Source organism: Pelobates fuscus, chromosome 1 (genome assembly GCF_036172605.1).
Source record: "Pelobates fuscus isolate aPelFus1 chromosome 1, aPelFus1.pri, whole genome shotgun sequence".
NCBI classification, from domain to species: domain Eukaryota; kingdom Metazoa; phylum Chordata; class Amphibia; order Anura; family Pelobatidae; genus Pelobates; species Pelobates fuscus.
The window spans coordinates 424,153,758-424,181,201 of NC_086317.1; the positions used below are offsets into that span (position 1 = coordinate 424,153,758).

General features: G+C 38.1%; 1 protein-coding gene across 2 annotated transcripts; it reads left to right on the plus strand.

Moving 5' to 3' along the window:
- Nucleotides 1–1,250: 1,250 nt before the first annotated feature.
- RNASEH2B (ribonuclease H2 subunit B) lies at nucleotides 1,251–22,770 on the plus strand. 2 transcript variants are annotated; one of them, XM_063444841.1, is made up of 11 exons: nucleotides 1,251–1,390; nucleotides 6,343–6,414; nucleotides 9,207–9,314; nucleotides 10,893–10,969; nucleotides 11,440–11,557; nucleotides 14,953–15,017; nucleotides 15,675–15,780; nucleotides 16,919–17,000; nucleotides 19,328–19,370; nucleotides 19,935–20,012; nucleotides 22,660–22,770. In XM_063444841.1, the coding sequence occupies exons 1-11, from the start codon at nucleotides 1,327–1,329 to the stop codon at nucleotides 22,765–22,767; spliced, it is 921 nt and encodes a 306-aa protein (XP_063300911.1). In that variant the 5' UTR covers nucleotides 1,251–1,326; the 3' UTR covers nucleotides 22,768–22,770. The 2 variants fall into 2 exon arrangements, with proteins under 2 accessions (XP_063300911.1, XP_063300912.1); XM_063444842.1 differs by lacking the exon at nucleotides 19,935–20,012.
- The last annotated feature ends 4,674 nt before the right edge of the window (nucleotides 22,771–27,444 follow it).

A 27,444-nucleotide genomic window follows, 5' to 3' on the forward strand; every position in this document is an offset into this window, starting at 1 on the left:
ATTCTATAGAAAACAATGATAATCCCACTTAATCTCAATTTTAAAAATTGACACTGAACTCGCAGAGTATGCCTGCAAAAGATTTACTTGATATGTTTCACGGTTCAGATTCCAAGTCACATATTGCTTCCCATTATAGTCTATGGGCATTCCATTGTATCATTTACCTGTCATTCCATAGAAAAGAGCTATAATCCCAGTTACTTTTAATTTTACAATCTACTGCTGTTCTTGTGGAACACCTGTGCTAAAGATTAATTTTCTAAATTACACAGATTTACCTGCAAATGAGTTTATGTGTTGCCTCCCATTATAGTCTATGGGCATTCTCTTTAGTCATTCACCATTGTCATTCCATAGAAAACAATGATAATCCCACTTAATCTCAATTTCAAAAATTGACACTGAATCTGGAGATTATTGTGGTAAAAGATTTATTTCATATGTCTAATAGTTTTGTTTCTAATTGAAATCTTTTGTTTCCATTATTCTCTATGGGCATTCCTTTTATGTCCATTATTCTCTATGGGCATTCCACTGCCTTGTTAAAGTCTATGGGCATTCCAATCTGTCATTCCTTTTAGTATGTCCCGAATAATGGGCGTCCGAATTTCGAAAATAAAACAAGCGAAGCACACCTAGAACCCGGTGCTGCAAAGGAAGGGGGAAGCAGAAGGAGTCCCTGCTTCCCCAAAAACTCCAGGAGCTCCAAGTGCCTCCTCTCCTTCCTTACAGCTCATTATGGAGAAAGGTAACTTTCCATTTGTGTGACTAACTGTATGAATGTAACTGTGTGTGACTGACTGTCTGTCTGTGTGTGTATTGCTGTGTGTATGACTATCCCCATTACAGAGAGATCTAAAACACTACATATTGCATTCTATTAAAGGAATATTGGCACTGTTACTTCACTGCAACAAGTAACAATGTAGCTGTGTACAAAGTTATCTATGCTCTATAACTCACAAGGAAGGGGGAGGCCACAGGAAGGTAGCAGAGAATTTCTTCCTGCAACATACTGACACCAAGAGGGAGAAACTATCTCTACCATGAATGTGGGGGACACACATTATTTTTAAAATAAGACCAAAGACCACAACCGACAAATTCGCACAGACTGCATGAATTAAACTTTCCATTATTAAAAAGTAAATAGTATGTCGTCGTGCATACTATTATATGAGTTAAGTAGAGTATTGGCATATAGTTAGGAAGTGTCCCCCCCGCGCAGCTCAGTGGTGCAATCCTGATGGGCGCCAAGTCTCTCCTCACATTGACGGGCAAGCAGCGTGGGCTGTGGGTGTAAAATAACCGGCTGCAGGGACCATGCTCTCCAAGAAGAAGCCGGCCGGGGACGGACAGACCGACCAGTGGGTGCTGGTGGCCCCAGGTACACCTCGGCTGGGTGCAAGCTATTAAATCCTTGCTGTGGGCATAAGGAGAGTGTACTGTCCCTTTAATTGGGATGGTTGATCAGAGATGCACTTATTGCAGGATAACACTGCCAGGATTAGGCACTAAAGAGTGACTTGTTAGGAATTTAAAGGGAATTTATCTAAAGATTTGGGCTAAAAGAGCTGAATTGTAAACATGTGTGATTTTTTTTTTTTTTTACCTACAATTTGAAATTTTAACTTAATTCATGACCAGTCACACTTTATTTAATAAACATCTATCCAATTGTACTGCTTCTTTTTAACTATGTTCGTAAACTCTCATTTGCCCTTTACAATATGGAAATAAAGTGAACAGTATTCTTCTCCATTTTAGAATTATAGGGTCCCCTCACTCTGTTGGTTCTCCTAAAATCCATCTGTACAATAACTCTGGAATAATTTTTTGTAAATAATAGAACACGCTTTAGAATTACAAGTAAGGGTTAACAATGAACATACCAGCAGGTGACATCCCAGGGGATGCTATGGGTTGTTTGTTTGTTTTTTTGGAACTGTGTGTGCATTGAAATGGAAATTTTCGAATTTCATATAAAAATGTTGGAACTAGAAATATATATCTGCAACTTTTTTTTTTTTAGTTGGCATAGCTTCACCTAAAATGTCACTTCTCCACAGCGTACTGTAAGCATGTCACACTCAAAGTCTAGCACAGGCCAAATAAACAAGGTTTAAAGGGACACTATAGTCACCCAGACTACTTCAGCTTAATGAAGTGGTCTGGGTGCCAGGTCCCCCAGGTTTCAACCCTTTAGGGTTAATCCAACCTCTAGTGGCTTTTTAACTGACAGCCGCTACAGGCGCTTCTGCGACACTGGATGCAAAATTCGCATCCAGCGTGCAGGACGTCCATAGGAAAGCATTGAAAAATGCTTTCCTATGGACTGTTTGAACGCGCGCAGCCCTTGCCGCGCATGCGCTTTCCGCTCCACTCGGGAGCTGATGTCGCCGGGGGAGGAGATGTCACCAGCGATTAATGTAAGTGGCTGAAGGGGTTTTAACCCCTTCAGTGCCAAGGGAGGGGGACCCTGAGTGTGGGGGGACAGGGGGGTCCTAAGGATGCTATAATGTCAGGAAAACGTTATGTGGGCTGCAAAAAAACAACAACTTTTTTCATAGAAAAATAGGTTTATTTTGAAAAGTACAGTATAAAATAGAAAACCAAGCATCCCCCTCTACTAAAGCCCAGTCCTTCCCCATCTAACCAACAAGCAGACTCCACTCACATTGCCGCTGCCAGTATGCGACTCCGGAGTCTGGCCTCTGGTATACCCTAAATGGCGCCGTCTGCACCCTGTGCCAAAACGGATCCTCCCGCTACTTCTTGAGACCCTGTGAAGGTGGAGCACGTCAACGGCACGTCGTAATGTTATGTGGCGTTGCGTGCCTCCATGCACCTCCAGGTACTCCACTGTCCAGCCGTGACCATCGCAACACTGACTGACACACACATTTACACATTCTTGCACACACTCACATCATTTCCTGCAGAATCATATTGTAACATCCTAATATTAAATACTCGTTATTAGTTTGTTCATTTTCTGGATGGGTATAACAATATAGCTATATGATCTTTGCTGTGAAGTAACTTTTTTTTTTTTTTTTTTTTAAACTGCTGCTCTAATAAACGTTAAACCGTCCACCAAGGGAAAGATTTATTTTTCTATAATTTTTTGTATTTTAAAATGGAATACAAACCTGGCACTACCTCTGCCTCCCTCGCGCCCTCACCAGTTAATAAAGGGTTAAAAACTCTTTATTTGCTTGCCTTATCCCGGCGCTGGGTCGAAGATCTGACCCCTTTGTCTCGGGACGAGCGGGGTCTAATGCGTATGCGCAGCAAATGACGCACGCGCTTTAGACCTCACCTTTGGAAATCATTGAATCAATGTCTTCCTATGGGCAAAAAGCCCGTTACAATTCTGGAAGCCCTCTAGTGGCTGTCTGGTAGACAGCCTCTGAGGGCAGACTTAGTGCTGCAATGTTTAAAGGGACACTATAGTCAACTGAACAACTTTCGCTTAATGAAGCAGTTTTTGTGTATAGTACATGCCCCTGCAGCCTCACTGCTCAATCCTCTGCCATTTAGGAGGTAAATCCCTTTGTTTATGAACCCTAGTCACACCTCCCTGCATGTGACTTGCACAGCCTTCCATAAACACTTCCTGTAAAGAGAGCCCTATTTAGGCTTTCTTTATTGCAAGTTCTGTTTAGTTAAGATCTTCTTATCCCCTGCTATGTTAATAGCTTGCTAGACCCTGAAAGAGCATCCTGTATGTGATTAAAGTTCAATTTAGAGATTGAGATACAATTATTTAACCCCTTAAGGACGCATGACGGAAATTTTCCATCATGCTGGTCCTACCCTTAAGGAACATTTCCGTCATGCAGTATTTTTCCAGCAGGGTTTATTACCTTGCTTGTAACTATGAGCCCCGGGTATCATTTAATTCCTGGGGCTCCCCTCTCTCACCTGGGGCCAGAATTAGTGGCCCCAGACTGACTGATGCTCTGTTTGCAGAGCTCAAAGTGAGCGCTGCAAACAAGCATTTAAATGGGGATTTAAATCCCCACTGTTACAATTTGGTGTGATCAGGGTTAAATCCCTGCTAACACAAGGGAGTTCCAGGTATCAATGGAAACCTGGGGCTCCCCTCTATCAGCTGGGGACATTTTTAGTGACCCCAGCCTTTTTGATGAGTTACATGCAGTGCTGGAAGTCAGCGCGGCATGTATCTGCTTATTAGGCATTTAAATGCCTATATCTAGATTGTGGTGTAAGCAGGGTTAAATCCCTGCTCACACCAGGAAACCCAGGTATCATTAGAAACCTGGGTCTCCCCTCTGTCAGTTGGGGTCATTTTTCATGTCCACAGACTGACAGCTGAGCTGCATGCAGAGCTTAAAGTGAGATCGGCATGCAGCTGTTTAAATGGGGATTTAAATCCCCATAGAGCACAATGCAGTGTGAGCAGGGTTAAATGTGTCCTTAAGGGGTTAAGGTAAATTACATCTGTTTGAAAGTGAAACCAGTTTTTTTTTCTTGCAGGCTGTGTCAATCATAGCCAGGGGAGGTGTGGCTAGGGCTGCATAAACAGAAACAAAGTGATTTAACTCCTAAATGACAGTGAATTGAGCAGTGAAATTGCAGGGGAATGATCTATACACTAAAACTGCTTTATTTAGCTAAAGTCATTTAGGTGACTATAGTGTTCCTTTAACATTGCAGTTTCTCTGGAACTGCAATGTTAAACATTGCAGCTCTAGGTGCAAAAGGGTCACAACACCCAGACCACTTAAATGAGCTGAAGTGGTCTGGATGCCTACAGTGTCCCTTTTTAAATGCATTATCGTTACAGTGCCTTAAAAAAAATAAAAAAACTTATGAGTAACAAAAATGTTTTTTAATCCAAATTTGGACATTCACGAATCTCTGGAATTCGCCAGTCTATTGGTTAATGGATTACAAATTTTCCCTATTTGTTGCCTTTTTTTCAGTGCTATGGGGTTCTTTCACCAAATCAAAGATTATGGATAATTGTCATGACAATTACAAATTTTAAGTGAACTGATTTAGTAACAATCTCCAGATCTGCAATATTTCCAGCTGCTTACCATTTAAATGGATTTTTACACAATAGGTGTGGAATATGTGGCGCTAAGTAGTAGGTATAAACAGTGGGTTTTAGCTGCTGAAAAACACTCTGTGGGTACTCCTCAAAAGCCCACCATACAAAGATAATCACCAAGATACAAAAAAGGTTTCAGGCCCAATTGGTGTTGCCACCCCTTGGGTCCTCTACCTTTAAGAGTGCAGCGCTGTGTTTGGTTACAGTAAATTACCTGTGGTTCAAAGACAGGTACCCTTTGCGTTCTCCAATATAGTGAATATACAAAAGAAAACAAAAATATATACAAATGATTGTGCAGTATATTAAACACTGTGGTTGGAAATTGAGTGAGTTCACAATTATGTCTACACTCACATTTTTTAGAGCCTTTTCAAGTGAATTAGGCTCTAAACTTGTGCACGTCTGTGTCTTTAAAGGTAGATCACACGACCCCTCTCTCCAAGTTGGATGGTGTATTCTCCTCTCCACTCGGTATATGAAAGACACAGAATTAACGAGCTAAGTGTAGCATCCTTTGCAGTTTTTGTGAGTTTTTAAAAAATGAGATTAAAATGCTCACCTTGTTTAGAGCCTTTTGGTAACTGGCTCTAAGTATGCAGACCTAGTGTCAATTTGTGGGGTGACACTGCCCCTTCCCTGGAATCACTGGTACTGGATACAGTTGGTAGTAAAAAATAGGTGAATTTATTACAATGTATAAATAATCAATATAAAATACTTTCTAGAAAATAAAAAACAGATAAGAACAAATATATTAAGAGTATTAGTGGTTTCCAATAAAAATATTCAGTCCACTTTAAAAGCTAAAACGCGTTTCGCCGGTAAAACGGCTTCCTCAGTCAGCTTGTAAAAGACTTCCTGATTCTCTGTCCTTTTAAATCTGTAAAATCCCGCCTAAAATGCGTCCTTCCAATCGGAATGGTCCTTCCGATCACCTGACGTGGCTAAGCAGCCGTCGCGTCACTTCCGGTTTTTCGGCACTACAGGATCCAGAGTGCTTTGCGTCCAGCGCGTCACTTCCGGTTTTCGTCCGGTCGTTTATGGGGATTGTAGTCCGAAAATGGCGATTAGCCAAGTCCATATTTGGAGCATTTATATTCCCACAAGAATATGTTCCATGCATGTCTCTAATCTACAGATACATCTTCATTAATTTGCCATCTTTTGGGATGCTTTATGTGCTGGCTCCTCGTCTAATGTGAATTGTTTGTAATATAACTTAAACTAATTGAACTTTGTGTCTGTAATTTCAGAATCTCTAAAAGATGATGCAAAAACTAAAAGTAATAAAACATTATTCCTGAAACTACGCAGTCCATTAACAGGTATGTAATCTAATATAGATAATGACTATAGTTGCTTAACTTAGCCCTCCAGAAGGAAACCATTGTTTGGCAATTCTAAAATGAGTTTGAGATCTAAAACGTATCAATAAAGACAGGTGATATATACACACATCAGTCACAACATTAGAACCACTGACAAGTGAAGTGAATAATCTTGTATTGTAAAAATGGCACCTGTCAGTGGGTGGGACATATTGAGCAGCAAGTGAACAGTCAGTTATTAAATTTCATGTGTTGGAAGCAGAAAAAATGGGCAAGTGAAAAGATCTGAGTGACTGTGACTAGGGCCAAATAGTGATGGCTAGACGACTGGGTCAGAACATCTCAAAAGTGGCAAATCTTGTGGGGTGTTTCCAGTATGCAGTGGTTAGTACCTACCAAAAGTGGTGCAAAGAAGGACAACCGGTGAATCAATGTCAGGGTCATGGCTGTCCAAAGCTTATTGATGGTTGGTCAATTTGGTCTGTTCACACAGAAGTGCTATTGTATGTCAAATTGCTAAAAAAAATTAAAAAAAATAATGCTACCCATGATAGAATGGTGTCAGAACACAGTGTGCACTGCAGTTTCATGTGTATGGCGCTGCATAGTCGCAGACTGATCAGAGTGCCCATGATGACCCCTGTCCAGCGTCTTCAACGGGGATGAGAGCACCAGAACTGGACTATGGAGCAATGGAAGGAAGGTTGCCTGGTCTGATGAATTACATTATCTTTTAGACCTAGTGGAATGCTGGGTGAGTGTGCGTCAATTATCTGGGGAAGAGATGGGAAGTAGTTAGGCAATTAGCGGCACTGTTTTGCCGGGAATCCTTGGGTTAAAGTTACTTTGACATGTACCTCCTACCTAGAGATTGTTGCAGACTATATACACCCCTTCATGGCAACTGTGTTCCCTGATGGCAATGGCTCCTTTCAACAGAATAATGCACCCTACCATACTCCAAAAATTGTTCAGGAATGGTTTAAGAAACATTACAAAGAGTTAAAGGTGTTGCCTTGATCTCCAAATTCCTAAAATCTTAATCCAAATGAGCATCTATGAGGTGTGCTGGAACAGCAAATCCGATCCATCGGGGCCCCATCTCGCAGGACTTAAAGCATCTGCTGCTCATGTCTTGATGCCATATATCGCAGGACAAGTTCAGAGGTCTTGTGGAGTCCATGCCTTGACACATCAGAGCTGTATAGGCAGCAGGAAGGGAACCTAGACAATATTAGGCAGGTGTTTTTAGTTGTTAATGCTAACATAGTTGTTGGTGCACTATTATCTACAGGGGTTAAACCACTTTAGAATAGTTTAACCCCAAAGTTGCTTCCAGCGCCGATACTCAACTCACCCAAGCAGAATCCAGCTCCTGGAATCGCAATTTCAGGAAGCCAGGGGTGCCGCTGATTGGCTGAGAGCGGTCAGCTGACACCCTCAGGCAATCAGTGACTCCCCAAAACTGGCTTGAAAAATGTACTTTTCTTTTTAAGAGGTGGGAACAAATGCTGATGATCAATTAATCAAGGGCATTTTATTAGCAGCACCTGTCTTCTACATAGTCTCTTAATTCCTGTGAAAGCGGTAAGGGTGTACTTAGTTTTTCACACATGGCTTCTCCATTTTGGCTTTATTTTTGTTAAATCATGACAAGGTCTAATATGTCACATGTTGTTGTGCATCTGAGGTTGTATTTACCCAATTATAGGACCTGCTAAGGAACAGATGATTATGTCCTGATGTGTAAAACCATAGAATTCAAAGAGGGTGTAGTTTCCTTTTCCCATCACTGTAAGTTGTTATGGTGCTTGGAGTATCCTTTTAAGTTTACACTTTCCCTAACGTAAGGGACCCGGAGTGATTTATAGCTCTATCCCTAGTCAACAGCCGTGACTTGATGCAGGGTAAGACAGGTTCAGTTTTATTGGGTGCTTTTTATGCAACAGTCCACAACAGGGGGTCATCACTGAAAAAATTAATTTCCCCACCCTGACACCTTGGTGTCTGGGAGATAACTTGGTCAGAACTACGTAATTACATTAACTGCCACACATCAGGGCACCCAACAAAGGTATCCCCACAAAACGTTTCCCCTTAGTGCATCCCTACACATCATATGCTTCTAAAAAGCTCCCCTCCAGAGGGTATACAGTCCAAAAAGCACCTGGATCGGAGATGCCCATCCCAAGTAATCCTGAAAGAAAGTTTGACTTGGCCACAACCATCCTGCAATGTTGCTGAGTTCCAGGCTGCTGGGTGAAAAGTCTTGGTCACAGAGAATGGCGGCTCAAGTACAAGAAGCTTTCTCCAGTGGTTGGCGTCCTTGGATGCCAATCCACATTCTAAATAGCGCCCTGTTTGGTGGCTGAGCCCTGTCCAGGCGAGGTTTTACCGGACAGCGGCAACCCGTGATCCGACACACTGTTCCATGCAATTCCTGGGCAGCTCCTGGTTAGGCACTCTGGGCCTGTAAGGACCAATCATTAGTGATTATACTCCTTTTTGGGGAGATATTGGCTGTGAGTCTTGCACTAGTCCATCTTGACCAGATGGTCCGTCATAGCATTGTTGTGCTGGTTGTAGTGACCCTTTAGTTACTGTTAAGATGTATGAAATTGTTTATTGATACTATGTCTTTCAATGTTTATCAAGGTTGCCTACCTACATTCTTTATATTTGTTTTATATAGTTTTATTTATAAAATTACATTTGTTTATGTATTTTTGTTGTGGCTTTTTTTTTTTTTTGCTTGAGTGAACTTTTCTGGCTCTCTTTTATTTTTGTAGAGAAAGGAGTCCTGTGCCTGTTTATCAACAATGGACAACAACTCTGTGAACTGAAAGCTTTCCATGAAAAATGTCGCTCATGGTTCATAGGTCAGACAGTTCAACAAGGTGGGCTCTCTAAATGCTCTTATCTAATTACACAAGTTTTTTAATTTTAAACTAAAATGAAATGCTCAAATATTTTAAGCATATATGATACTTTTAGATATTTTCAATGACTCCAGCTCTATTATTAAAGGAATAGTCCAAACAAAAAACTGTGTTTTAAGAAAACACATTTTTGGTCAGCGTAACTTTCTATGTTACCCCCCCCCCCCCCCCCAATGGGGAAAATTAAATTAGATATCTAAAACTAGCCTCTATCCAGCACTAAGGCCAAGTTCTCTCTGCTGCCAAATCCTCCTCTGCTGCTTTCATTCTCCCTTACTTGAGGGTGAGGGGAGGACATGGGCAGTGTGGGGTCTGCTGTGTGTCTCTTGGTTGTCTGTCTCTAGCAGCAAAGCGGTTAAACTCTACATGTGAACTGTCATATAGCAAAATGCAGTAGATCCTTCTTGTGCTATAAACGTGCAAGCACAGCATTTCAACTGTTCCATGCCTCCTAGTAACTTCCTTTTTTTTATTTCTCAAAACTTTAATGCATTGAGCTTTAACTCATGGTTAATAAACAGGATCTAGGGAAAAGTGCTTGCTGAGCTATATTAAAAAAAAACAAAAAACAATAACCTATTCATGTCATCACTTATTTCTATAAGAAGCTGTATTTGGATAACTTGACTACTCAGAATATTATCTGAGATTAAAAATATGAGGGTTTAAAAAAAAAAAAAAAAAAAGTGTTTTTTATTTTTTTATTTCCAGAACATATCTGTATCTGGCATGAGGGAAAGACACAGGACCCCATAAATAATGAACTGCCTGTTCCCTAGATTTACTCACACAGATAGTATACAATAACACAAGATTAATTTATGTTTACAAAGAGACAAAATACTGAAAAAGAAAACTGCATTCAAAAACAAGTTTCTAAAGGACTATAGGGTCAGGAACACAAACATGTATTCCTGACCCTATAATGTTAAAAACACCATCTTGCCCCCTGGCCCGCTCTTGCCACCCTAAATATAGTACAATCTTACTTGTATTCAAGTCTACAGCTGCTACCTCTGCCTGTGAACTGCATCTGTCTGCTGACATCATCAGAAGTGGTAGCCTGATCCAATCACAATGCTTCTCCATAGGATTGGCTGAGACTGACAAAGAGGCAGATCAGTGGCAGACCCAGCATGATTTAAACACAGCCCTGGCCAATCAGCATCTCCTCATATAGATGAATTGAATCAATGAATCTCTATCGGGAAAGTTCAGTGTCTGCATGCAGAGGGAGGAGATACTGAATGTTTGGATGCATTTTAGGCAGTCATGACCCAGGAAGGATCTCTAACCGCTATCTAAGGAGTGGCCAGTGAAGTTATCACTAGGCTGTAATGTAAACACTGCATTTTCTCTGAAAAGGCAGTGTTTACAGCAAAAGGCCTGAAGGTAATGATTCTACTCACCAGAACAAATTCAATAAGCTGTAGTTGTTCTGCTGACTATAGTGTCCCTTTTAATTTCTACTTTTTCAGTGGTCTTGTAATTTATTATTGCGGGTTTACTAATTCAGTATTGCATTATTCTTTCTAGATGGGAGACTTTTATTTGCATCACCAGCTGATCCTTTATTTTTCCTGCTGTACTATTTGCTTAAAGCATATAAAGAGGTACAGTATGTTGTTCAGATACCTAGCAATGTTTTGGAGAGCTTGCCGACATGCAGATATTTAGTCACTGGTTCCAGTAACCTGCTTGTATCAGAACCATCACAATGCAATGTAGTGGTTATGATCCTTGGTGCCCTTTAGTGAATTAAAATTGAGCTTCTCGTGATAAAATGTAATTGTTTTCCTTTCTTTTAGAAATAGAAGCTTCTAAACCCATTTTTCACTTATTCTCTCTATTCCAGAGCATTTGTTTTTCATTAACAATCAAATTTATTTCTGTTTTAGTAAAGGTAAAAATGTGTTTGTTTTTTTCCTCATTCTTTCTTTTCAGCTATGTACTGGAATTGGCAATAAATGTATTTGTGTTTTTGATTTGTATTCCTCCATGTAACTACTCGTATAGTATTCCCAATCCTACAATGTTTTTTTTCTTCTGTAAAAAGCCAATTCCTTTTTTTTTTTTTTTATAGCAGGGGAAGTTTCAGCCATTGGAGCAGATTGTGGTAGATGAAGAGTTTCCTTCTTGCAACATGCTGTTAAAATGCAATCAAGTTGCTCAAACTGTTCATCATATTACTGAAGAAAAGGGTAAGTCGCAATTGTAAGTGTTTTCCGTAACTAAAGGCGTCCGTGTGACCAGCTTGTAGTCCGGATGTCCGATGATGTATTTTCTTGGTGTCCTTTGCCACAATGTTATCCGGTGTGGCCCCATCAGCACGTTTAACAGATATGTTGTGTGAGAATTTGTTGGTAGCCCTGTTAGTAACTAATATACTGTGAAAAGTGCACCAGAACAAAGTAAACTAACTGCCAGTTTGCTGTAACACACTGCCCTCCCATACAATTGTAAGTAAGTGCTCGAGAATATGGTGAGAAAAGCCCATCAAGTAATTATTTGCCTGGGGGTCTCGACCCACCACCACCTCAGCTGAGAACCATGCCATGTATGCCAAAATGGTTTTCACTTTGGTGTAGAAAGATTCGTCTAGGGTGAGTATATATGATCTCCAGGTCAAGAGACATTTTTTTTTTTTTTTTGGCTAGGATTTCTTTGTTAGTGTGTCCAACCAATCAATTTTAAATAGAAAAGCAAGCTTGGTTAGAAATTACTCCAAGGTGGGTGCGTGCAGCTGGTTGCTGACCTGAAGGATGGTTTTGCGTCCCACCGCTGCTACGATGAGGAGGAATCGTTCGTTAGGCAATGGGAGCCCTGGTAAGGGTCCCAAAAGCAATAATTATGGGGTAAGCGGTAAGGTGGGCATGCCATCTCTATCTAAGTAACAGGTTGGTTCGGTCCAGAAAGATTGAATTAGAGCACACTCTGTGGGGATATTTATGGGATAATAATAGTAAACAGTTTGAGAATTACCCACTATTTTAATTCTCAGATCCCAAAGAACGTTTATCGTTATAAGTGAAATGTATACCATATCAATAAAATCACAATTTGTTATAAAAATAGATACAGTTTATTTTTATATTCAAATAATAATAATAATAATAATAATAATAAGTAACATGCATGATAATAATCAATTGAAATTCAGTATAACATGAGTATGCAATACAATATGGTAATATAAAAACATCTCCTAATGACTAAGGCAGTTTAGAATCTACAGCATTGGCCTTCAAGACAGGATTTATGATGGGCTTCAGAGAGACAAAGAAAGTTTCACATAGACAGAGCTGCAGCGTAAAGCCATAAAAACTTAGCTGACAGAGTAACCCTTTCAATGCTGGCTAGACCTCTTCTAGGCATTTAAGATCTATTCTTATGTAATTTTTGAATAAAATAACATTTAACCAGTCATTAGTCACTTCCTAGATCCATCCAATAAAAAGAAATCTAACATGTTCTATAAGCTGATATTTTAATTTGCCTAACAGATATTTTATCTTATTTAAAGCAAATCAATACAGCTGGATAAATATCACGATATGCTAACATGTGATATGTCACATAAATACAGAATTAGTGTTTTATCTGCAGAATAAAAGTTTAATAAAGTATTTCTTAACTAAGATTTCTAAATATCGAAATCTTATCGTGATTTATCCAGTCATATATCATACTACTAGAAAATTTTAATTAATTTAAATTAATTAAATGAAGCCAGTATATTTACCAGTTAATAGATATTCTCACCAGATGTTCTCAGGTAGCTAAGTGTCAAGGAATGTTTCTCTGTCTTTTCTTTCTTAGCCTGCTTCCGACTCTTTTGCCCCCGACTGCTTTCTCCCTCCTGATTTTCTTGATTTCTCTGAATGCCTGAATTGAATCTCTCTTCCCTTTGTCTTAACTTTTAAAGGGACAGATTTTCTGTTCGTCAGTGGCTAATAACCAATGGGAACACTGGGGGTGTGGTTCCTTTCTAGATAACTATTTTAGTATTTGGACTCTAGATGGCAGTCTTGTCCCACTAAACATACCTATCCAGGAAAGAGTTAACTTTTCCTGGTGGCTATTTTGACGTCATTTTCGTTATCTTTATGGTTACTATATTTTATATTTACTTGTCATTTCAAACAGTTTTCTTGAATTTTCTTCAGACTATGTGTCTGCAAATTCTGCTATAATTGCTAATATGACAGTTTGTGAACTAAGTTTCACCTTAAATTTTATTTCAACTTCCACTCACAATGGGATCTTGTTAGATATAGAAAGTAAAATTAAATTATTTAATCCTCTGTCACCTATGTCTGGGTTTAGAATTTATTCTATTCCATTAGCATTTTAGACAGTCTGTCCATCCCCCCCCCCATTCTCATTTCTTAATCTCTAGGTTGTATATACTAAGCATTCCTTAGCAAAGGCAAGTGGTTAGTTTTACAGAAGGGATAGAAATCTTGTGTCTTTTGTTAGTTTGAAAATAACAAAATGGAGTCTGCTCTGTTCAGAGTGACTGACAATATACATTTTAATTTCTATCATTGCACAAAATGTCTGCCGATATAAATACCCTGACAACTCCCACAGATCGTGATACAGATCAGCCTTGGTGTGTGTACACTTGAAATAAGTCACAGTCTCCCTTCTGTCCATGAGATGGAGTTGGTGAGGGGAATAATAGGTATAGTGTACATTTTTACGTAACATGTCCTTTATAAGGCACCATTGACAATGTCTGGCTATGAGTAAAGTGTGCAGTGAGCATGTCTCCTGGACTTATATTCAGAAAATGCACCTTCCACTTCCCTATGCCTGTTTGTAAGCTGCCCCAGTCCGGGATGTATCATAATATCATATAGAGTTTGGAAATGGAATCAGAGGAGCACAACATGGCGTCTAAAGGGTTCTCCCAGTCAACAGGCGTGAAGTGTTGAGTAATGGTATTCTAGTAGTGTCGTACTTGGAAGTGGGAGGCCTGGGAAACGTTCCCGTAGTTAAAAGGATTTTTTTTACTAATGTGAGAATTGAGTGCATTTTAAAGAGTAGCTGGACTAAAAACATAGTTGGCTGTGAGAATTTTTAAAGTGTGGCTATTTTAACCTGAAATATGAGATTCTCTTTAAATTCCCACTTTGTTGAATAACCCAGTTAGATTCCAATGGGTTCCCACAGAATAGAGACCTGAAATATATTAATGACTAGCTGCTGATATAAACCAAATGACAAGTTAGTACTTCCATCTGTTTCACACGCTAGTTTAAAATCACTCCCTATGAAGGATCCAGTTATATCACAGATCTAACATCGGTAGTTGATCCTTTTGCATGGACTTTTCAGGAATCAAAAAATATAATTTTTGCTTGGAAATGGATTGGAGTCTTACTGCAGGTAAACAAATTACCAACAAAGTAATTTAGAAATTCTTCATTTTAAAATACTGTGTATAAAGCCTTGGTTTTTTTTTTTTTTTTTTTTCTTTCTTTGGAGGGAGAAAAGGGGGATGAGATATTTAAGCTTGCCAATATTAAGTACTTTTACTACTTTTCTCTTGAAGATAACCTCGTTACAAACTACCTTTTTATTTTACCAGAAATTGGCAACAAGACGTTTTACAAGTACAGCAAAGAAAAAACACTTGCATGGTTAAAGAAAAAGGTAAAGTACTTTTTGTGGTGGGAAATGTATTATTGTCGGCGAGTTGCAGTGCTGTCAGGATAGGAGGTTCTATGCACCCCGTTTTTGTGTTTTTGTATTTTAACTACGAGGCACGAACATCCTGAACAGAAGGCCAGAGGCTCCAGGGAACTCAGCCACAACTGAGTATCTATAGACCTGTTGGGGAGTTTTGAGAAACTCCCCAACCAGCCAACACTGGTGGGCCCCTTGTCTACTAACGGAAGTCTATTTTCTAATATTAAATGATCCTTGCATAGTTTTGATGAGGCTTTGTGAAGTCTCAGGAATATGGCACCTCATGCCACCTCCCCTTCTTGACTTAAACCACTGCACCAGAAAAATACATAACCGGCAAATCTCATAACTTTTAAACACTTTAAATGACTTTGTGTGCTTTGTAAGGAAACATCCACTATATGGAAAGCCTTTTAAGTACAATATTTTTGCTTGCTGTTACATTATACCTTAGAATTACATTTTCTCACTGTGCTCTTGGTTCAGAACAGGTTACAGTTAAAACATCATTCGAAAAGGCAAACCCTGTCTGACTGACTTGCAAATCACGCTTCTTTATTTAATTCACCTCTAAGAACATGTTTGTGTATGTATCTTTTTTTTTTTTTTTTTTTTTTTTAGGTGGATCAGACAGTTAAGGTTCTGAAAAGCAGCAATATTTGTGTTGGAGCAGGTGTCCAGTCAGCTAACTTTATTCGGAGTAAACCAGGACCTGATGTTAAAGAGGGTAAGAATCCCAACATAATTGGCTTTTTTGGATGGTTGTAAATATGAGTGATATTTATTGTTGATGATTATTTTATATATAGCATGTAACAGATTTAACGCTTGCCTTGCCCAACTCCTTTTTGTTTTGATGCCAGTGAAAAATGTAATTTGTGCATATAGAAAGTTAATCTACTTGACTGTCAGAGCACATTCTTTAAGTAAATGCAGTAGGAAGGACCAATGGTAAGGCATATTGTCTCATAATATCTACGTGAAGGAAATGGGCACTTGTGGAACACACATTGCTTTAGGTTCTACTGGAAAATTAACTAAGATGCAAATCACAAAGGTACATTTAAAATTGCTTGCATCTAGAGTAAGGCCCTCTGCACCTATTGGTTCTGTTGATGCTATATAAACATTAATAGTAAATAATGACTTTACATTTTAATTACTATGCCAAATGCAGAGCACTCACAAATTGCACCCATTGAAAACAAATCTGTTTTTGCATCTGCCCACTAATTAAATGTAATCTCTAAATATTTTAGAATGAGATCTCTCAATTACTTGAAGAGCTTCAATTAATGTAAATGCTGTTAAACAAGAGCTTTCTTGGAGAATTGAAGTATAACTTGATATTGCAATGATCGGGAGACTAAATGTGTGTGCAACATACACAGATTAATACAAAGGCAAAGAGGTCCCTGTCCTTGAGCTGCGATCTAGCCACTGAAGCTGTTTTATACCAGCACTTGGGTATATAGCCTGTGAGATTAATCATTCTAGAGTTTAACCCCTTAAGGACACATGACATGTGTGACATGACATGATTCCCTTTTATTCCAGAAGTTTAGTCCTTAAGGGATTAAAATGGGGAGTTGAGAAGAGGTAGCAGAGGAAATAAGGAGTTGATGACCAGAGAGAGTTAAAGAATAATTGCAGCCGCTGGTAACATGTAAAAGGAATGAAGAGGTAATTGAATGATGTGTTACGCATCTGGAGAAGCATGCTGTAAAGTAGAAGCAACCAGGGTGGCTAGCTAGGGTAGTGCTTAGTGGAAATTAAATGCTGTTGTTTCATAGTCTGCGCAGTGAAGGAGTTCAACATTTATCCTGTTTCACTAGTGTTCTTTTTATTGCTTTTCTGTCTCCTAGAGGACTACACGCGTTACGCACATGGCTTGATATCTGAATATTTACCTGAGGATCTTCCGGAGGAACTCTCAAAATATCTAGAGTAAGAATGCATCAAACTTTATTTTCATAAAATATATATATATATATATATATATATCTCAAACGATAAAGTGGAGCACTCAAAAGGACTTAACAATAGTGGATTTATTAGTACGAAAAAGTTTAGGCGAGTGCCTAAATTATTATTCTGTATATATATGTATCAACTCACAGCGTTTACACATGGCCTTGGGGCAGCACTGTCACGATAGGGTAAGTGATTACCTCTTAATTATCTTTGTTATATAAAGCCACTGTTTTATGTTTTATGTCATCTTGATAAAGACCTGCGGGTCGAAACGTCGATTTTCTCCAAACACTGATAAACATCTTTAATCACCAAGACCTCTGGAGTGCTCTGTTTCATTATATATATATATATATATATATATATATATATATATATAATTAGTGACTGGTATGCATTCTTAAAGAAAAAAGCCCAAATATTATTGTTTAAATTTTTATTTTTTTACTCGCCACATGCAGTGTTTGTTGGGGTAAATTATGTACCCCATATCAGATGGGTGGTATGGTTTTTCTTCTAATACCTTTCTGCAGAGACAACTGCTCTTGCAGTCAATGTATTCAAATAGTCAGTTGTTTTTAATGTGGCATGGGTACCAAAGTAGAACTATGGTAGTAAGGCCACTCAATATGGCTTTGTGCCATTTATGCGGAGAAGATAATGAAAACCGTACCCCCACCCTCAGGGTCTCACTCCCGTGGCACTGAAGGGGGAGGAAGGGGTTAATCCCTTCCCTGTTTTCCCCCGCTGGGCTCCCTCGGCACTGGGACTCTTCTCCCTCTTCTACCGTCATCGGCTGAATGCGCATGCGCGGCAAGAGCCGCGCGCGCATTCAGCCAGTCTCATAGGAAAGCATTCTCAATGCTTTCCTATGGACGCTGGCGTCTTCTCACTGTGAAAATCACGGTGAGAATCGCGGAAGCGCCTCTAGCAGTTGTCAGTGAGACAGCCACTAGAGCCTGGATTAACCCTAAAGTAAACATATCAGTTTCTCTGAAACTGCTATGTTTACAGCTAAAAGGGTTCAACCTAGATGGACCTGGCACCCAGACCACTTCATTAAGTTGAAGTGGTCTGGGTGCCTATAGTGGTCCTTTAAGGAAACATTAAGTCCTTTAAATTTCTGGTGTTGAAATGAATGACTTATTGTAGACTCTGGCTTTCTCACACACTACTAAAAAATTTTATAAACACACATGTTAATGTCTTATATAGTTATTTTTCAATATTCTCGTTTCACCTTTATTTGATGAATTTATATACATACATATATGCAGCTATATATTTGCATGCCCTGTATTTTTTTTTATTTTTTTTTAACCCCTTAAGGACACATGACGTGTGTAACATGTCATGATTCCCTTTTATTCCAGAAGTTTGGTCCTTAAGGGGTTAAGCTAGCTTATTGACTCTTCTGTTTATTTACTTTTTCTGGCTATTCTCAGCCAACCTGCACCTTTCACTTTCAGGCACATATTCTGCTAATTATGACACCCCACTCACACCTCCCTCCCCTTCTCTGACATCTGTTGTTTTAAGTGTTAAACTCTCTCAGATTGATCAGTATTGCTTTAGACCTGAGGAAGAGAGTAAAACTCTCGAAAAGCTTATCTTTGAAATATTCTGTTAGTCCAATAAAAAATGTATCATTGCATACTGCAATACGTTGGTATTTTGGCATCATAAAATGTTTAAAAATATATGTCAACAGGATGTGTTGGCGGTTTTCAAATGCTGAACAAAGGCTCAAAGACAATGGAACTAGATTAAAGTGAACCTGTTATGAATAATTAAATTTACCTTCAATTGCTTTCATATACGTTGAATACATCATGTATGAAAAAGATACATTGTGTATTCCACTGTAAAATATAGAGATTCTCAATTTTCCTTTATTCCAGTGAATCCTAATGCATCGTAAGTGTTACTCTTAGTGTAAACCCACCTCTAAAAAGCGCCAGCTAGTGAGTTTCCATAGCAACCGCAGCACATGCATTGTAGTTGCTATGTGAGGAGAACAGAGGGATCTCCTGTGGGATGTATTTTCTGCTCTCCCTTGTCAGTCAGTGGCGAGGCAAGCCGAGGCATTGACTGACAACTGGGAGAAAAACCTTTTTAAAAAGGTTTTTCTCCTAATATTTACATTTTGCTAGCACAATGTGTGTGTATATATGTATGTGTATATATATATATATATAGTATCTTATGTTCAATCAAATGGGCATAAGTTGTTTGGGGCATGACAAGTGCACTTTTATTACTAAACCTATATGTATTTTTTTCTTTTTTTTTTAAATCAGGTTGCCAGAACTATCCAGTCCAATTCACGAGCCCCCTGTAAAGGTAAATTACATTACTTTCATGCAGAATTGATCAATGCTATATATGTCTGCTTCAGCTAACTGTCAAATTTTCCAATCATTGAACTCTCTCTTTCTATGTAATACAGTAAAAGAGATCACTGCACTAGTCTAGAATGTTGAGGGTACAATGCATTATAGTAGCAAGCAGTTGCAGTTCATATCTGCCACAAAATGTTTGTTTTAGGTCTCAAATGTAGGTATCTGGTTTCTTTACTTGTTATCTCCAGATATACCGAATTCAATAGTACAATTACTAAATAAATTGGGCCAAGGATGATCAATAAGTATAAAATATATATTTTTGCATGCTGGGAGTCAGAGAATGTTTGATGGCCACTTGAGCCACATTCCAGACCCACATATCCATAATGTTAATCTAAGCTGACATAAAAATTACATGTGGATTTTAACTTATGTTGGCTTCTCTGATGCAACCTTGGCACAAGTGGGTGTTTGGTCCACAACATTGGTAGCTTAATGGTCCACAACATTGGTAGCTTAATGACTGACCAAGCACTTTTCCCATTTTTTTTTTAAATCACAGAAAAGGAGAGTTTCAGACACACCATTGGAAGCAGATGAGGACTACACAAAATTTAACTCCAACAGCAAAAACAAAAAGGTGGGCATTCTATCAACATTTCTCTTCTCGTATAATAAAATGTTGTTATTAAAGCAGTGTCTCTTTAACAAATTACACGGTTACTTATATGTAAAGCTGAGTGGCTCCTTATTCTTCCTTTCCTGTGATTGGTGGATGTTTGTTTAATCTTTCAAGTGGCTATGCAGCAGTTTCTCTGCTTGTAATTAAAAATTATGCTGTTCACACCTTGATCACTTTTGAAACCCATATTCATAGTAATGTGCGTTCATGTAAAATGTATACAGTAACACTTTCCCTATATACCATTTCATTTTAATTTAGCAGTCCACCATAACATTGCTTTTATCTGTTTTTAAGATTGGTGAAGTTTGATCAGTTGAGTGGATTTCCTTCGCATTAGTTATCATATTAGTTGTATGGGTTGTTCACACAAATATTGTGATAGTCTGACTAGAGAAGTGGTTACGGGAAACACAGGTTTGAATCCCGGTCAGACCACCACTGTGTGTCCCTGGGCAAGACACCTAATGATATTTATCCACCTACCTCAAAGCTTCATAAATTGTAAGTCTTTTGAGCAGGACCTTCTTCACCTCAGGTCAATTATCCTCTTTCTGTAATTGTAAAGTGCTGAAGAATATGCTGGCTTGATAATGCTAATATGAATAATCGTAATAAATCTGGTCTCCTGGCAACATGAATATTAGAATTCTGACAAAGGAAAGACCTGTAGGAAACACCCCAAGTCCAGCCATGCTAATATTACTACCCCGTTAAATAATTTAGCACACTTGCAATCTCACCTTCAATATTGTACAAATGCATATGTATTCACGAACACACTTCCCCATCGTGAGTTATCCACTCATATTAAACATGCTGCACAGCAGGTGTTAAGCTGCAGGATGGTGCCCTTTGGTTGATAGCGTGGTTTTTGATTAGGTTTTTTTTGTTGGTTTTTTTTTTTAAGATTATAAAAACTCATCACATACTATAATACAAAGGTAGGGATGAGTTGCTGTATTTAATTATTATTTTAATGAAATGATTTCTATACTAAAAACCGTTTCGAGGTGAAAGTTGTCCTTTAAGTCTGCTCCACACTCTACATGTTCAGTATGGATGGTAAGGGCACAGGTAGGTGAGACAGGAACTGTGCCTATAAAGAGAAAGGAGTGTGGGTGGTTAATTTGTCATGTCACACAATGTAACATATTGTTTGTTCTAAAGCGTGGGTGGGTTGTTCAGATGGAGGCACCAGAATGGACTGGGAATGTGTCTTTGGAGTGGTCACCTTCACATAAAAGCTGTAGCCTAATTATTAAATGAATAATATAAACACTAGTTTCCACAACTGATGGCTTGGTCCTAGTAGTCATCCTTATGGTAAAACACCCCTGCTATAAAATGTATATAGAAACATGAGAAGTGCGAGCTGCAGGGTAAATAGTTTTTTATTTCTAAATGCATTACCTCCTTAATATCTATTTCACTAATCTATTGTTTGCTCATTGCCAGACTCGGACTTTAAAGTTCCTTACAAAGGGTATAAGTTAATGTTAACTAGACCAACTTAGGAGATGTCAGATTTACTGATCACAAACCACTATCTGTTTACCTAAAATTGTGGAAACAGTTAACACTTACACTGTCCATCATTCTCACAAAATAAAAAAAATTGGTGTTCTGTTTGGGAGGGGGTGGGGGGGTCTATATTTCAGAGTGGATGGAAAATAAATGATTCTTAAATCAAAATTGGATTTTAATAGATTTTTTTTAATGTGTTTTCAAGGAAAATTGTATCTAAAAATAGTTATTTTCAATATACATAATAGTCCAAACGAGGCTTGTATATTTATGAAACATTTGAATTTTTTGGTGACTGATCTTTCAGCTGTTTAATAGATAACTCCGAAATTTGCTATCCTTATGTGGGGTTGCTATGCTTAAGAATACTAACATAGGGAGCCATCTACTCTTACCTTATTTTTTGTTTTTGTTTTTTTACTCTAAATATTGTATTTGAAGATGGCCCTCCATCCATTTACAGTGATAACATTCAACCCTCATGCAGGAAAAAGGTTGCTGACCTCTGGTATAAACAATGCTTAATGGCAGTAACTGGGATTAGGCTGAATAGCAATTTCCCCATTGATATCTAATAACTAAAAACAAAAAGCTTTTTTGTGTATCCGAACAAAATCTTTAAAAGTTCATGCCATTTTATAAAAAATCTAAGTAATTTGTCATTGTTGCTTCTATACAAGAAATAGAAGTTAAAATAAAGTTGCTTGTCTATCAGAGCGACTCCTTGTCATTCCCACACTGCACAAATTAATTCAGACCTGTCCATTATTCTTCATACCAATAGAATCTACTTGAAACCCTGTCTATATATATATATATATATTTTTATTTTAGTTTTGGAAGTTGCGAATTAACAGCTATTAACTGAGTGAGACTTGTTGGGAGTGCAAAGTAAATTTTAAATTAAAAGTCAAAATAACTTGGCTGCAAATATTCAAGCCAGATATATGGATATTATCTGAAATGTGTCATGCATGGTACAATTTGAATGATGTATTTTTTTTTTTTTTTCTTGATCATGTGGATTTCCCCACATTCCCTCTCATAAACCGTTCTTTATTTTTCCTACCCCTTACAGACTAATAGCAAGTTGACAGCAGCACAGAAATCATTGGCCAAAGTGGATAAGAGTGGCATGAAAAACATATCCTCATTTTTTGGTCCCAAGAGCAAGGTGTCAAAATGAAGAGGGAAAACAAAATGGGGGGGAGACTGTTTATTTTGAATCTGTTATATTTTATATAATAAAAATGCTTTGTTTGTGTACCAACTGTTTCTTTGCTTTAAAGTGCTGCAAATTGTATTGCCAGGGCTAAAAAAAAAGTCTGGAAAAATATTTAGCAGAGTGAAGGAAGGGAGTTTACGGGACACTACATGTTTATGTTTCTATTCTTGAACTGAAGAAAAATGTTAAATGGAAATCATCTTTACAAGATAATCTGCATCTGTTTAAGGGTAGTGATGGGCAATTGTGAGAAACAAGTTGGGCAAACGGAGTAAGCTGTCTGGGTCCTGTTCTCGCAAATCCATAATAGACATTTGTGTATAATTGCACAGAAAGGAAGATTGTGTGTTTTACTCTGTATGCAATGATTACAGAAATACACAACATAAGAAAGTAAAGCACGTGGAAGGTAATCTTGGATAATGGCAGACTGCAGTAAGAAGAGAAATCAAATAGTAAGCTGATGGACTCCAAGAATGAAGTGTGCATTCAGGAATATCCTAATGGATGAAGGCCAGGTTACTTCTAAAGAGAAGGATATTCCACAAGAATGAGGCAGCCATATAAACGTTCTGCAAGTTGGAAGTGAGAACTGGAGGCAGAATTTTAAATGTATCTACCAAATCTAGAAAAAAAACAAATGTAAATGATGATCTGGCAAATGGAAACATCCGATTGGTAGGATGTAATTTAGGAAATAGTAAGACTGATGTATGGCTTCCAACAATAAAGACTGGAGAGAAGTGTATGAACAAGTGCTTGGTTGCATGGTAAGTGGTAAAATTTAGCGGTTGATTGGAAGTGAGGCACTAAAATGGCAAAGACAGAAAGCTGCTTGAGAAGGGCTGTGAATGAGAAATGTAGGATACTATAGATGTTGGGAGGATATTTCATACATACATGTGGTCTGACAAATGATGCACATTCGTATCTATCTAAGTGTCCATGGTGGTTGAACCTGTATATCACCTTTTTAATGTTAGAATTGTCAATAGGATTGCTGCATCAATTCTACTGACATTATAATAGTAACATACTCATAAACACTATTTGCACTCGGTCTAAATTAAATGACATTACCTATCTGAAGGTAGCTATTTTAGCAAATGACAGATCCACTTATATAATGTACTTATTTCAAATATTTAACGAATATTTGTGGGGTTAGATCATATTTCTTTTTTTTTAATTTAGAGATGTGTGTGTATGTATGTATGTGTATATATACAAACAAACACAAGATCCAGCGCACTCACCTATCCACTAAACAGCAACTTCAATGTTGACAGATTTTATTAGTGTTTTTTTTTTTTTTTTATTTAAACCTAATCTAGGCAAAAATAATGGGGGTTTAGTTACATTATATGATCATTCATTGCATAAGTCTGCCACAACATCAATCTACCCCATCTTTGACAGGTCCTACTCTTAACAGCCTAATGTCTGCTCTTATGAGATTAACCCACTTACTTGGGGGTAAAATTCCATCTGGGGCTCTCTGCAGTATAAGGCTAAATAGGGCCCTGGCATGAGGCACCTGTGATAGGGAGGGGTGCAAAACCAAGAAGTTGGCTAGACTCTCAAATATATATATATATATATATATGAGACACCAGGGGGCTGCACTCACCTAAACATGCATAAATGGGGTGCTGCTGGGGCACCTAGCAGCACCCCATTTATGCATGTTTAGGTGAGTGCATCCCCCTGTTGTTATACATATTTATATATATATAGTTTTGTAATTGTTTAAAATTATCTCAAATAACATTTTTATGTAAATAACATTTAAGTGGTGTTGCTGTTTAGAACAAATACAATAATTAGATAAAATTAGATATAATGTAGTGTGCACATATTTACAATTTTATATTGTATTTCCAGTTTGTGAGAATGACTCAGTAGGTTTAATCCATAGTCCTTTTTTATTTATTTATTATATAATTTCCATCACTTATTGAGAAAGCAAAAATTTAACAATTATCTGTGTTTGTTTTGTAGTGTGAAAAAACAATGATCTATACTTGTATGTGTGAACCACAGGTGGCAGAATGAGAACAGGGGAGCAACCTGGCAATACACATAATACATTGGGGATAGGTACTGCAAACCATCCTGTTTGGATAAAAAGAAAAAACAAACAACAAAACAGTTATTTAATTTATTTTCAGACTCACTTTTCTATTGTCCTTAAAGTAAACCATTAAATACTAAAAAAAAATGTACATAATTGGTTTGTGAAAGAAAGATCTGCTAAGTTAATTAGTACAGAACAATAATGAAAAATCTCAAACACTTCAGCCTGGACTGCTACTATTTATTTAGTTTTATTTTGTCATTTTTGGGCACCTGTTCCAAAGAAAGATATTATGGCACTTGGAAAAAGTGCAGTGGCCAGGTACAAAATTAATAAAAGGCATGGAACATTATAGTTGTGCAGAAAGGTTCACACATGTAAATATTTAGTTTAGAAAAATGCGCCTTAGCGTGGATATAATAGCATTATACAAATGTATTTGGGGCCAATGCAAGCCACAGTCTGGAAATATATTCATAAACAGGACTGTATATAGGACACAAGGTCACGCATTAAGAATTGAAGAAAGGAGATTGCCTCAGCAAAGAAACTTTTTGCAGTAAGAACAATAAGGATGTGGAATTCTCTGCTCGAAGAGGTGGTTTTATCAGAGTGTAAACAGCAACTGGATGAATTATTACAAAAAAAAATGTTCCGCGATATAAAATATGTGGGGTAACAACTTGTTGATCCAAGGAGAGATCTGATTGCCATTCTGGGGTCAAGAAAGAATATTTTCCAATTTGTTCCAAAATTGGAACGCGCTTTAAACTGGATTTTTTTTTTGCTTTCTTTTGGTATAACAGCAAAGACTACAGATGTGAGGCTGAACTTGCTGAACGCATGTCTTTTTTCAGCATATGTAATTTTGTTTTGTAATTTTTGTTTTAAAGGGCCACTGTAGGCACCCAGACCACTTCAGCTCATTGAAGTGGTCTGGGTGCCAACTCCCATCACCCTTAAGCCTGCAGTGGTAATTATTGCAGTTTATATAAACTGCAATAATTACCTCTGAGGGTTAACTCCTCCTCTAGTGGCTGTCTAACAGACAGCCAGTACAGGGTCATCCGGAATTAAAACAGACCTTTGGTCCGTTATCTGATGCTGGACGTCCTCACGCTCTGCCTGTGGATCTCCAGCGTCAGATTTTACCCATAGGAAAGCATTGAATAATGCTTTCCTATGGGCAGATCCTAATGTGAGCGCGGCCATTGCCGCGCATGCGCATTAGGTCTCCCCCGTGAGGTAAGTGACTGAAGGGGTTATTAACCTGCCGCGGGAGGGGGCCTTCACAAAGGGGAAATCTATAGTGCCAGGAAAAAAAGTTTGTTTCCCTGGCACTATAGAATCCCTTTAAGCTATAGTTTTATTTATTTATTTCCTTTTAAGAAATAGCTTGGCAATTCTTGAGCAAACTTACCACAAATCGAGATTTTTTTTTCTCATCCATTTTTTTTATTTTTTTTTATTTATTTTTTTTCCTGAAAGTGACAAAAGATAACTCTTATAATTGTTAAATCCAAACGGCTAATTTACTCCATGTTCTCTTTCAGTTTATATTCTTGTTTTTAGTATAAGTAGGCTATAGATGATCACTCTGCATTACTGGAGAAACAATGTGTTGACCAACTAGTCCAAAATGGTTAATGATATAAATCTGAGACGGTTCTTTTATTGTACAAGGTACAATTGTAGTGAAATCTTTTCATCACTGCCACTCCGTATTTATTGAGTCATTTCTGAAATACATTCTGTGCTGAATTTATTCTGCTATCATGCTACACTTAGAATAGAAGACACAGAGTAGAATTATTGTTTGAGTTTTCACTTTGATTTGCACTAGTGGATTTTAATTCACCCTCTTCGTTGTGTTTTGGTCCATCTTCCTGCTTGTCTTTTTCTTGACTGATCTCTAAAATAAAGTATAGTGCAGTTTATTTTTAAAATGTAAGTACTAAATTTGAGCAAAACTTCCACAATATGTTGCAGCAAAATATTTATTTACAGGTTCTTGAATGTATTTTACTCACCTTTTTCCCACACCTCACCTGTCTCGTCGTGGCTGGCCATGCCCATGTTCCTCCTCCTTGGCTGACAATCAATTTAGATTTTCTCATTTTCAAGGATCAGGGGGACTGCCTGACATCCTAGGCAGGCCCCCTGCAGGCACCTCCATTGCCCGCTATTGCGGCCATGTGATAGCTCTGTGAGAGCGATCACATGGCCCGCGGAGGCCTAATTTGTCAGAGGGAACTGCATGGGCTGTCAGGCAATGCCCGAGAAGGGGAGTGCCGGGAAGGTAAGTTTGCTGGCGGCTGTGGTGCTCAAAGTCATTACTGCATTCTAAGCCACCTAAGCGGCTTCAAAACCTAATATAATGTGGACGGCATGACGGAGTTAAAAGTAGATACCAAAATGTAGGCCATAAGTTTCAAATTCACTTTGAATTCCCGTCAATTCTTACTTTAGTAAATAACCCTTCGTGTAGTTTAGGTACACTATGCCAAGATATATGCATTTAGTTTATTTTTGGTATTGTGTTTTTTGAATTACTTTGTGGG